We start from the raw sequence: 11213 nt of genomic DNA, 5'->3' as shown, positions 1-11213 counted from the left end.
AGTTTGCAATGGTCCGTCACTAACCCGCCTCATTGGAACGAGCTGGAGGCGTGTGGGCTGGAAGAGGGCCTGCGGAGTCCCTCCCTTTGTCTGGGATTGCAGACCGCCTGCCAAACCAGCCCAGCACAGGAGTCCACAGCCCGGTGGCCCCTCAGCCGGGCGGGGGCGAGGTGGGGGGCCATCCTGAGCGGCTGCTGAAGCCCAGCCGAAGGCCCAAGCGCGCAGGCCTTCCTCCCTCAGGCCTCCAGAGTCAATCACGTGTCACGGAACTGTCATCAGGAGAGACTTCATAGGTGAACACCGCAGGATCCAGAGCTGACACTGGGGGTTTTCCAAGGAAACGGGAAAAAACCTAACACAGGCCACTCAGGAGAATATAGGCAGCAAAAGGCAGGAAGCACATCAGGTTAATAGTTTAATCTGTACATCACATTTTTTTTTTTTTTTGCAAACCATTACAGTTTTATTTAAATTAACTTTTTCTTGCAAAATAGTCATTTCATTTTTTCCAACAAAGTCTTATAAAGGCAAAAATAAAATCTTATTTTGGCAAATGTCATGAAGTTGATACTGGCAGCATATGGAGTTAGTTAAAAATAGACGGCAACTTCTAAATATATTCAAGATTATTTTTCTGACCATAGTCAAAGACAAATTTTCATTTAAAGTGTGGCTCCACCCAATGGAGTTGTTTTGTTTTTTTCCAACTTCATTTTCCGAACGCAGAATATCATGACTTACATAAAGGGCCACAAACACTGCTCCTGGCTTAACAGCGCCCTCCCCGTTTTAGGCTGGAAGTCAAGTCATAGTCCTGTCATCATGGCCCTGCTGGCCATGAGGGAGGGCAGGGGCCCGCTGCCTGCCCACCTGCCACCTGACCCAAGTCCTGGGTAGGCTGACCTGTGTTCTCAGGGGCCAGCCGCAACGAGCCCGGGTTACCTATCACAGCCTAGTGCGGACTCGGGGAGCTGTAGGTAGATGCCACCCAGTGTGACGTTTATTGCTTATGATACAAATCAAAGGTGTTTCTTCTCACCTTTTCTGTATTTCAAAGTGTTTTTTTTTTTTTTTTTTTTAATTACAGCGAACTGTTTTTGTATTTTTTGAAGAGCCCTTTGCTGAGAGAACCTCATGGGCAGGTTGGGAACCAAAGTTCTTGGACACACCTTTGGGCCTAAGCCAGACCCAAGGCCGAGGCTCCACGTGCCAGCTCGGTGGAGTTTCACCCTACAGAGCTGGTCATCAGGCCAGGTCAGGGTCAGCTGATCACTGCCCTGGACAACACACCAATGAGCCCAACACTGGAATCCACTGGAAGTACATCTCCAATCCAACCTCACCTGAGTTCAGCAGATGCTGGACTGGCCTCTGCTCACCCTGCCCTTCAGCTCCCACCCACACCCACCACCCAAACGGTACCTGAATCTGTATGTGCAGCTCCAAAATCCTGCATCCTCACCTTCTCAGCCACTCAGCCCTTGAGGTGAACATTATAAAATATAGCCTGATTCTAAAATACAGAGTCAGTATTTTACAGTGTGTATTAAAAGTGCCTTTGTCACATGTAAAAAGGAGTCTGAACTAAAACAAGCGTGGGTGTTAGGCCCTAGCCCTGTGGTGAATGCCCCACAGCTGGTGGTGCTCTGTCCTCCAGCCTGAACCCCGGCTCAGCTGGAAGGGGAAGAAGGATCAATCTTCTCGGAGGAAACTGGTTCCACTGGCCCCTGGCTCCAGACTTCTCTGCACGCTGGATCACGGGTCAGTCACTGCCTGGGCTGGCAAAAAGCACAGGAGACAATGAGAGGCTGGCAGGACCCCAGCCCACGTCTGGGGAGCAGGCGGTGGGCATGTCTGTGCACACGTGACAGGGAATGGCAGGCTGACAAGACAGAGAACAGCAGAGCAGGGGGCTGGGGCAATGCGGCCGCTGCTGGGGGACCCTCGGCTTCGAGGACTAACGGGCATCCCACCTTTCCTCCACCCTCACCACTTCTAGGAAGTTTGCCAGACACATGCTGGCCCCTAGACTGGGTCCCTGCTCTGATAGGGCAGAAGGTCTGAGCAAAGAGGACTCTGGGGTCCAGTTCTGGCCCTGCCCTTCATTTGCTGAGGGACTCTGGGTAACTCTCTCAGCCTTCATGGGCCTCGTTTTCTTAATCTAAAAACAGGGTGACTGTACCAATCTCCTAATGAGGGTGCCGGAAGGGTACAAGGAAATGTGTGTGTGCTCTGAAAAGAGCATTAGAGGCCTATCTCATGACCACAGGGGCACTAAAAGCAGAGAGGAACAGAGCCTCTCTTCTGCCTCTCTGTGGCCTGGGGTGGTGTCACCACACTCGGATCTCCAGGAGAAAACCATACACCATCCCGTGGCCCCAGAAGACCCTGCAGCCTTTACAAAAGACCTGGCTGGAGCTTTCCCTGGGGTTCCTCAGTCACGAGGTCCCTACTTCACACCTCCCGAGAGCCTGGCCCAACAGGCCGACTTCCTCCTGCCACCCTCAGGACAGCGAAGCGCCCAGGCGGGTGGACACTTGCCCAAGACCATGCCTCCGTCCCAACCACACACCGCCATCCCTCACTGCACTCCCTTCTCCAAACATCTAGAGCCCCTGGGGGTGGCCCAGGTGGGCCAATGGAGGTGGCCCAGGTGGGCCCAGGGTGGCGATGGAGAACAGAGGCTCTGAACTCGCACAGAAGGGGTTCGAGCCCTGGCTCTGACACAGCCGCAACTCCTTGGGCAAGTCCCTCAGGGTCTCTGAGCTGCGCTTCCTCATCTGTAAAACGGGGTGAATATCTCCATCGGGTTGTTGTCAAAGGAGATGATCAGCGCAATGCCTGGCACGGAGTAGGTGCTCAGCAACGTTAACCGTGTGTATAGAGGGATGCGAGGGGAAGCCCTACACAGTCGTACGAAGTGGAACATCAGGGAGAGGCTGCGGAGACTCCTGATCCGCCCTCCCCGTCCAGGTGAGGCAACAGCCAAGAACTCAGAACAACAGCCTGGACTTGGCCCCGGCCTCCCGACTCCTGGTCCAGTGCTCCCTCCCTACTCCCACGCTGTCTCCTCTCACCAGTAAATGCCCACATGGGGAGGACTCAGAAGGGGTGGTGCTGGAATGTTCTGCAGGAGTGAGGGCCATCGCCCCGGGCAGCCTCCTCCTGAAGCTTCCCTTGTGACTGGAATGAGCCCCCACCCCTCACAGGGCCCGTGTCCTCATCTGCAAAACTGGTTTTTCTAGGCTTCGGGTTCTTCAATTTCTTTGGTCAAAGCCCTGACAGGGAGAGGCCATGATCTAATTCGTCCTTCCCAGCCACCGCCCCTCCTTCCCAAGCTGGCCGTCTGGCCTGCCCTGGTCCTCTGGGGCACTGGGCCGCCTGCAGGAAGGACAGCGGGGCGGGAAGGGGCACAGCTCTGCCTCCTGAGATTTCAGGGAGCCAGGGGGCTTGGATCACACAGTCTCTACTGTATCGGAGCCGCTGAACATTGAGTTCCTAAAAATCATCAGCCCCCAACCTGCCTACCGGTCCAGGAGGGGTCTCCCCAGCAGCCGCTTTGCCCACGGAAGGAAGCGTCAGCAGGTGGCACTGCAATCATCTCAGCAGCAGAGGGGAGGGGACATGCTCAGCGCCAGGTGAGGGGCCACACCAGGAGGGGGGCTCTTACTTGGAAGGTGTTAGACAAAGGTGTAGTGGAGTCCGTTGTTTAAGGGGGGGTAAGGTGGCACCGTCCTGGAGGACAGGGGGGCTTTAGGCGGGAGGAGGGCCAGATGCTGCGCTAGACGGGCAGACAGGAATTAAGTGGCGCGTTAGGTTCCTCGTCTGCTCCTGCAGCACCAGACGCCCTGAGCGGCAGGGCCGGGGTGCCGTGGGCCCCGCTGCCCACCACTAACGGCCTGGGCTTGCGGGGGCATATCCATGGGGCCTGGCGGGGGTCTGGCCTGCAGTTCCCAGAAATGTCTCTGAGCTGGAGAGAGGGAGCAAGAGTGAGCAAAGGCTGCAGCAAAGGTGGCCACTGAGCAGGGACGTGACTGCGGGTGTCAGGTCTGGGGCACGCTCGCCTGCTGGTGGTTAAGGAAGCCGAGGACAGTAGGTCCACATAGGTAGAGCAAGCACAGGCCAGAGAGGAGGGCACTTTATGGCAGGGAAGGTGCCCCTGCTAGAGCCCTGGACACGGGAAGGAATTCAAAATCGCCACGATGGGCTCAGGGAGCCCCAGGATCATTACGAGGAGGGGCCCGGGAACGCCGTCTGCTGTCTCCCCAGGGGAGACCCCCTCTCAGCCCACGCACATGTCCTCAGGGGAGTCAGAACAGCAGGGACTTCAGCGACTCTGTACGGGATCCAAGCTGGGAGACAGAGAACAGGCTGGCCCTTGTCCTCGGTCATACCCATGGTTCTGCTTCCCAGGGCCAGCCACTTCAAGGTCCAGCAGGCCCCACCCGTGGTCACTTCTAGACTCTTTGGCCAGGGCTGGAGGGCTGGTGGGGACTGTGACCCCACTTCAGGCTCTATGACCACCCCTCTCACACCTGGCCAAGGGCACCACCTAGACATGCAGTGGCAGCTGCATCTGGGGAGAAACAGCACTAGGTGAACTGTGAGAGCTCACACGGGGGGGCACACGTGGGTGGGGAGAGGAGCCAGGAGTCTCCTTCCTGGCGCGCGCGCGCACACACACACACACACGCCCTCCCATCCCGTGGTGCTATTTTTTTCCCACTGGACAGCAAAGTCCCACTTCCCAAGTCCTGCTTTCTGGCACAGGCCACTCTGATAGGTGAACAGTGACTTTGATTTGGGAACCAAAGCATGGACCCCAGGGAGGGTTAGAGGGGCCCCATTCTGCCTTGTCCCGGCAAGAAATCCAAGCACCAAAAGGCTTTCCTGCCCCTTCTTCGTGAGGCCAGAAACCTTAGCCTTGACCCCTTAGCTCAGGAGAACAGGAAAAACCTGTTCTCAACCCACAACCTCAGAGAAAGCGGAATAGCAGTACCACTCCGAAGATTTAAGAATGAGCTATACACCCTCTCCCGGGACACCCCTGAGCCCCAGTCCCCCTCGCAAGCCCTGCAGTGCGCCTGGGACAGGGGAACATACCACTGTCCGTCATCTAGCGAGCCTGACGCCTGCTTTTCCACTGACCCCGACAGGCCATGCCAGGCCCTGAGCCCAAGGAGCAGGGGGTGTGGCCCAGCCTCAGAGGCTGTCCCCAGGGCCTCACCTGCCACCTGCTTGCTGCGCTGGGAGGCCTCTGAGGCCAGGGCGTAGGAGATGTTGATGATGCGCTCCTGCGCCTGCAGCTGCGAGTCCAGGTCGGCCACGCCATCCCGGTCCTGGCCAGACACCGGCTGCAGGTTGCACATGCTGTGGGAGAGCCAGAAAGCAAGCTGTGGGCCTCGCCACCCCCAGGCACCTGCCTCAGGAGAGCAGAGTCTCCCTGGCCGGAGGATCTCACCCTTTTGGGGGCATCAGATAAAAATGGTGCACCTTCTCTCCAGACAAAGGTGCACATGCTTCTCCCCAAACACCTAGTCACAGCTTTGTTCCTCCTTTGGTGGATCACAGACCTCAAGATAAGAGTTGCAGCTCTAAGCTCCGATTAAATCCAGACGGGAAAAGGCTAACCGCTCTCTGAAAGGGAGACCCTCAAATACCCAGTTTACGTTTCTGAGGCTACCATCCTGGCCTCCAGGGATGTGGGCAAGGCCTCTGGCACCTCAGGACAAGGCTGGGCCCCTGGCTGTGGTCTGGGGGTCTGTGTGAGGGAACAATGGCCCTAAGGCTGGGAGGGCCGTCCTTGGGGCCTATCTCCAACTGTGTCCACTTCACCACCACACTTGGCTCCACTCCCCACGCTTGCCAGGGCCACGGGACCCAGATTTGGGGCCAAGGGCCTAGGAGGGCCCTCTCAGTGCTTTAGACCTCCCGGATGACCTGGGCAAGCTCCCTCGCTGATCTGCGGGTGACGTGCTGAGAGCCGGCCTGCTCCTTACCGTGAGCAGCGCTGGTCTGAGACGGAGGCCTGGCAAGACACACTCCCCGGCCAGCCCAGCCCAGGGCCCGGCCTGGCATGACACACTCCCCGGCCAGCCCAGCCCGGGGCCCATTCAGCTGAGACACCCCTGGGGTCGGCCTAGCGGGTCGTCAGGACTCAGGCAGCAGGAGGGCTGACCTGGACCGGGTAAGGATGTTACGGATCTTCTCGGCCTTGCGGTACCGCGCCTGCAGCTCCTCCAGGCTGGGCGGGTCTTCAGGATCCAGCTCCACGTAACGCTCGGGGATGGAGACCTTCTCTGGTTTGGAGAGCTGAGGAAAGGTGGTGGGAGGCACAGATGTTGGGTTTGGGACCTGCTCCCCCCATCCTGTCCCCCGCCATGAGGCACGCGGAGGAGCCCGCAGACTTCAGTAACTTGCTAAGATCACAGTGGCAGTTCACTGTGCAGTCCCGATCTGAATCTGGGTCTGACTCCAAAGCCTGTGTTCTATCTACCGTACCAGGCAACCTCCTACAGGCCAAGGGAAGGGAGGGGGGAAGGCGAAATAACTAGACCAGTAAGCCCTGAGGATACAAATGATCACCCTAAAAGCTACCCTTGATGTGATCTGACCTCTCCAGCCACACTGACCCACCTCGGCCCCTGCTCTTTCCTCTGCCTGGGATTCTCCTTCCTTGGGCTCCATGGCCTCTTTCTCATCCTCCCAACCTCACCTCCAGAAAGCTTCCCTGACCCTCCTTCTCCCATCCACCCACCCCTGCCACTCCCTCCCATTTCCTGTTTGTTTCTCCACTGTCTAGAGCAGGGACTTGGTACTTAGCAGCCCTTCAGCAAACACTCCTTGGATGGGTGTCTGGGTGGCTGGGTGGAGGGATGAAAGAAAGTGATAGTGCTTTCTGCCCCTACAAAAGACCCAGACAGAAGGCAGCCACATTGAATCTACTGCTCTCAAGAGGAAAATGACCCCAGCTCCTCCCCTCACCAGTGTCTCACACAAACCCAACAGCAACCTCAGCTTGGTGAACCTTGACGTGGGCCAAGAGCGCTAAAGGCAACTTTTGCACACACCTCAGGGAATTTTTTTCTTCCTTGAACTACATTAAAATGGGGCTGATTGAAACTTCCAAAAACAAGCTAAATCCAATCCCAGGGCAAATCTGGACTTGAATTTAAGCCCATGCAGACCTTTCATTCTGGTGAAAGATGGCAAGAAATAAGCTCTTTTCTGTTATTTCCCATGAGGACAGATGCAGAGGAAGGAAGCAGATTACATTGTAGCAGGAGGGATTTAGGTTAGAGATAAGGAAGAACTTTTTCCCCTGGCTGGCAGGCCAATTAGGACACCGCAAAATGCACTTCCATTGCCAAGGCAGTGTGTAGAAGCTTCTTTTGTGGACCTGAGAAAGCACGGACCTTTGGCTGTTTCAGAGGTGCCAAAGCGAAAAGGTCTGAAGGCAGGGGACCAACCTCGTTAAACCCTGGAGCCCCTGCTGATCCCAGAACCCAGCCACCCCACAGGCGTCAGTTTGCCCCCATCCTGTCTGATCTATCCTTCATGTGGTGAGAGCATTTCGTCTCATGCAGTTTCAGGCCAGGCCAAGTCCTCATACAAATGTGTTTGGGATATCTGTGGGCCACTGTGCACTTCATTCAACAGAGCCGTCATTCAGCAAATATTTACAGAGCATCTACTGTGTGCCAGGCCTGGTGCTGGGTGCACAAAGGTGAACCAAACAGCCAAAGACACTGCTCTACAGAGCTTACAAATGGCACAACATAGGCCACAGGAGACCACCCTATGTCTTGAAGACCCTAAGTGTGTCACGCTCTGACTCCCTTTCTCTTCCCTTGGGTAAGAGACGGTCCTGACTGCAGTTACTTGCTTTTCTGGGCCTGCCCGGCCATGATGCGTTTGAGCCACCAGAGGGCGAAATAACCCAGACCAGACCTATCCAGGTCTCCTAGCCTCTGCCATGGCTGGCTATTTCACCTGTGATTTCTAAACCTGCCCTGCCTTTTCCCCAAGTCTGACTGCCCAAACTGGCCTGACTGGCCAGATGCAAGACCAACCCTGGTTGGTCCCCCTGGTTTTCCAGGGAACATATGCTAACAGTAACAACTACCTCATCACCTGCCTACCATGTGCCAGGCCCTGTGCTCACAGCTTTCTGATCATTGCTAATTGTTCGGGCAATGTGCTGAGTCACTTAACCCTCCCCACAACCCACACTACTGCTGAGGAAACTGAGGCACAGAGAAGTTAAATGACTTGCCACAAATTACAAAGAGAGACAGCTCTGAACCTGCATCAAAATGTCTGGTCTCCTCTTACTACCTCCAGGTGCTGTCCATCCATCCTCCTGGGCCACACTGAGACGGAGCCTGTCCTTATTCAGGGCAACAACCCCCCCCCCCCCCCGCTCCGCTCCATGCCCCTGGGAGGGTTGGTCAGGCTGGCATCTGAAGGCTGGGCCTCCTGGGGGCAGCGTGAAGGAAGCCCCTGCCCTCACCTCTCTGCTGATGTCCACGTCATAGTCTTGTGGTTCCAGGTCCAACTCAGTGACAGGCATAGCCTGCACCTTCAGCCAGCCATTCTCCTCCTTGTCCTTTCTGTCCCCTGGTACGGCCCGTTCCAGCAGCTGCAGGTCAAAGTCCTGCTCGCGCTTCCACTGGCAACAGAACAAGAGGGTGAAATGTAGTCACTTCCTGGCTATCCCTTTTGGGTAGGTCTTGCAGGCACTGGGGCCCTTGGGAAGATGGGCCTGTGACTCATTAGCAAAAAGCTGTGTGACCATGGACCTCAACCTCATCTCTAAAACAAGGCAGCAGCAATCCTGTGACACGGATGGTCTCTGCTGTGTTCTGAAACTCTGGGACAGAGAGAACAAGGCCTCTGCCCCTTTGATACAGCCGGACTCCAGACTGCTGATTTCTCTCTGATATGGGCCCTAAAGTGTCCAAACCTCCCGGGCACGGGTCTAAGATCCACGACTTCAGACTCACAAGGGTCCCCAGGGATACAGGAGGCTCCCAGGTCCAAGAAGGTGACCCTAAAACAGAAGCTGGGACAGAGCTCAGGAGAAGAGGTTTGCCGCTTCTGTTGCATGACAGATCACGGAAGCCCTTCTGGTTCGGGAGCCATATGTTGTTCCAGCTCAGAAACAATGGGCGAAACAAACCCTCTGAGGCCCTGGTAAGCGAGTGGAATAGCCAAGAGCCTCTCTAGTGGGCAGTCCCAGCAGGACACAGTTAAGGGTGGGGAATAATGCCCCCACGGTGGGACTGGGGAGGTGCAAGAGGAGCAGCTTGCGGCCAGGGAGGCCGATAAGCTGCTGCGTATCAGCAGCTATTTGGGGCAGATGTTTTAAGTTAGAAAAACCAAACACGTGTAAAATTTAAATGCTAAATCAAATGCAACAATTCCAACTCTGTAACAAGCAGGCTTCACAGAGGGAAACTCTAACCCAGCCACTTTAAGATCCCAGCACCACGGTTTGGCTCCGCCGCGGCCTTCCTAATCACCTGTGGCCTGCATCCCCACAGGCCTCGACGCTGAGCAGGTTGTTGAGAGGAGGGAACGGGCCCAAAGCCTCCCTTTCTTGAGCAGGAGCCAAGCAGACGCTTCTCCATCCCAGGTTGCCTTCTCCTTCCCACCCCACCCGCCTCACAGAGCCCCAAGTGGTCGCCGTTGTCTTTAATGCCCCCTCAAGCCCGCACTCACCCAGGCCCCAAACCCACGGCCACAGCAGCCCATTTCACCCATTCGTGCACAAGCTCTCCATACTGACTCTACGTCAACGTAAGCGCTTTTAGGTGATGGTTTCCAATTAAAGTGTAAAAGGATTAGGCATTTGAAGATTCAGGGATGAAAAATTAATTTCATGATTCACAAAGAAAACACACATTTTCTTACACGCTCACCAGTGCCCCAAAGAGAGACAAGACCTCACATAAACCCAGCCTGATTGTTTCCACAAACAGAAAAAGTTCACTGGACTCTACAATGTATCCTGGGGAAGAACCACGCCAATCCATTATCATTAAGCAACACGTTTATTGGCGCTGAGGCAGAGACTTACACAAGTCTTTTTTCTTAAAAAGAAAAATTACAAGGTATTCAAGTTACGATTTTTAGATCATTTTTCTACATTTGAGACATCAGGTTGTGAAAAGTCAGTCTTACCTCATATGACACTTACTTATAAAGTTTAAAAGTTACTGGCTTTGCAGCTTTTCAGGATATGAGTATCCTGGGTCTTACCCCTTTGGTGTCTGAGCTAACAGCTGCAGAGAGGCCCTCTGAATACAGATCATAATGTATCTTGCTACCCGTTCAAGTTATTAAATACTAGAAACACAAAAAGTTTTCCGTAAGAAATTGTGCCGATGGGGCCGGAGGAATTAAAACTGAACCACCGCAGACTTGGCAGAATTTATTCCAACATGCAATCTCTGAAGTCTGTGTCTACTGTCCAGATGTGAGGCATGGACTTTGATAAATTCATCATGCCCAGACCTCTGACAATGACCACGGCCCTCAGGCAGTGGGGCTGGCTCAAACTTGTGGGGCAGCTTTTGGGATAAGGGAATTATGAGTCAGTAAGCCTGCATAAAGGGGGCGGCAGAAAGGTGAGTCACACATGGGAGTGCTCACTAGGCTATGGAGAGAAGAGCTGCTATTATAAGCCTGGTAACAAGAGCACAGGCCAGTTAGAGAATGGTTGATGCAAATTAGAAGCGTCTGTAGACACAATCAGGCAGGATTAGCGAGGCAACGAGCGGTAACGCTAAAAGCAAAAGAGCTTGTGCAATGAATTAGGGGAAGAGCAGTCAGGCTAGAGGTCTAGGGAAACATTTGATTTCAAACAACAGGGAAAAGTCAAACGGAATGTTTCCAAAAGGGACCTAAGGCGACTGTGGGCAGGGTGCAGTGCCTGGAAGCACCACCAGGGGGCAGCAGACGCCCCGGCTCTCCAGGGGCATGGGGAGGCCCGTCAGCACCGTGGTGGTGGGAGAGCCCCAGTCCTCAGAGGTGAGGGCCACCACCCTCTGCTCAGCTGCCCCACAAGGCACCCGCTTGGAGGTCTGGGAGGCTGGTTGGCTTGCACTCCTCCTCCTCAAATCATAGCACCACCTTTCTCCTCCACTCCTCGAACCCTGTACTTCCCAAGTCCTTGGTTCAGCTGAGAGACTCCAAATGCTTACAAAGGC

The 11213-nt window shown here is 55.0% G+C and overlaps 1 protein-coding gene across 12 annotated transcripts in view; it reads right to left on the bottom strand.

Annotated features, from left to right (window-relative positions):
• Nucleotides 1-396: 396 nt before the first annotated feature.
• PLEKHA7 (pleckstrin homology domain containing A7) overlaps nt 397-11213 on the bottom strand; it is a gene marked incomplete at its 5' end in the record, with an annotated part of 212625 nt that continues 201808 nt past the window's right edge. For 11 of the 12 annotated variants that reach the window (XM_079930112.1, XM_079930104.1, XM_079930109.1 and 8 more), the window contains 4 exons: nt 397-1778; nt 5228-5370; nt 6179-6312; nt 8513-8671. In XM_079930112.1, the coding sequence (XP_079786238.1) occupies nt 1756-1778; nt 5228-5370; nt 6179-6312; nt 8513-8671 (459 nt within the window). In that variant the 3' untranslated portion in view covers nt 397-1755. The remainder of the gene's footprint in view (nt 1779-5227; nt 5371-6178; nt 6313-8512; nt 8672-11213) is intronic. The other variant, XM_079930108.1, reaches the window with a different exon arrangement.

The sequence above is a fragment of the Stenella coeruleoalba genome (assembly GCF_951394435.1).
Source record: "Stenella coeruleoalba genome assembly, chromosome: 8".
NCBI classification, from domain to species: Eukaryota; Metazoa; Chordata; class Mammalia; order Artiodactyla; family Delphinidae; genus Stenella; species Stenella coeruleoalba.
Note: the sequence above shows the minus strand (reverse complement) of the source record. Positions and strands in the feature narration are given on the sequence as shown.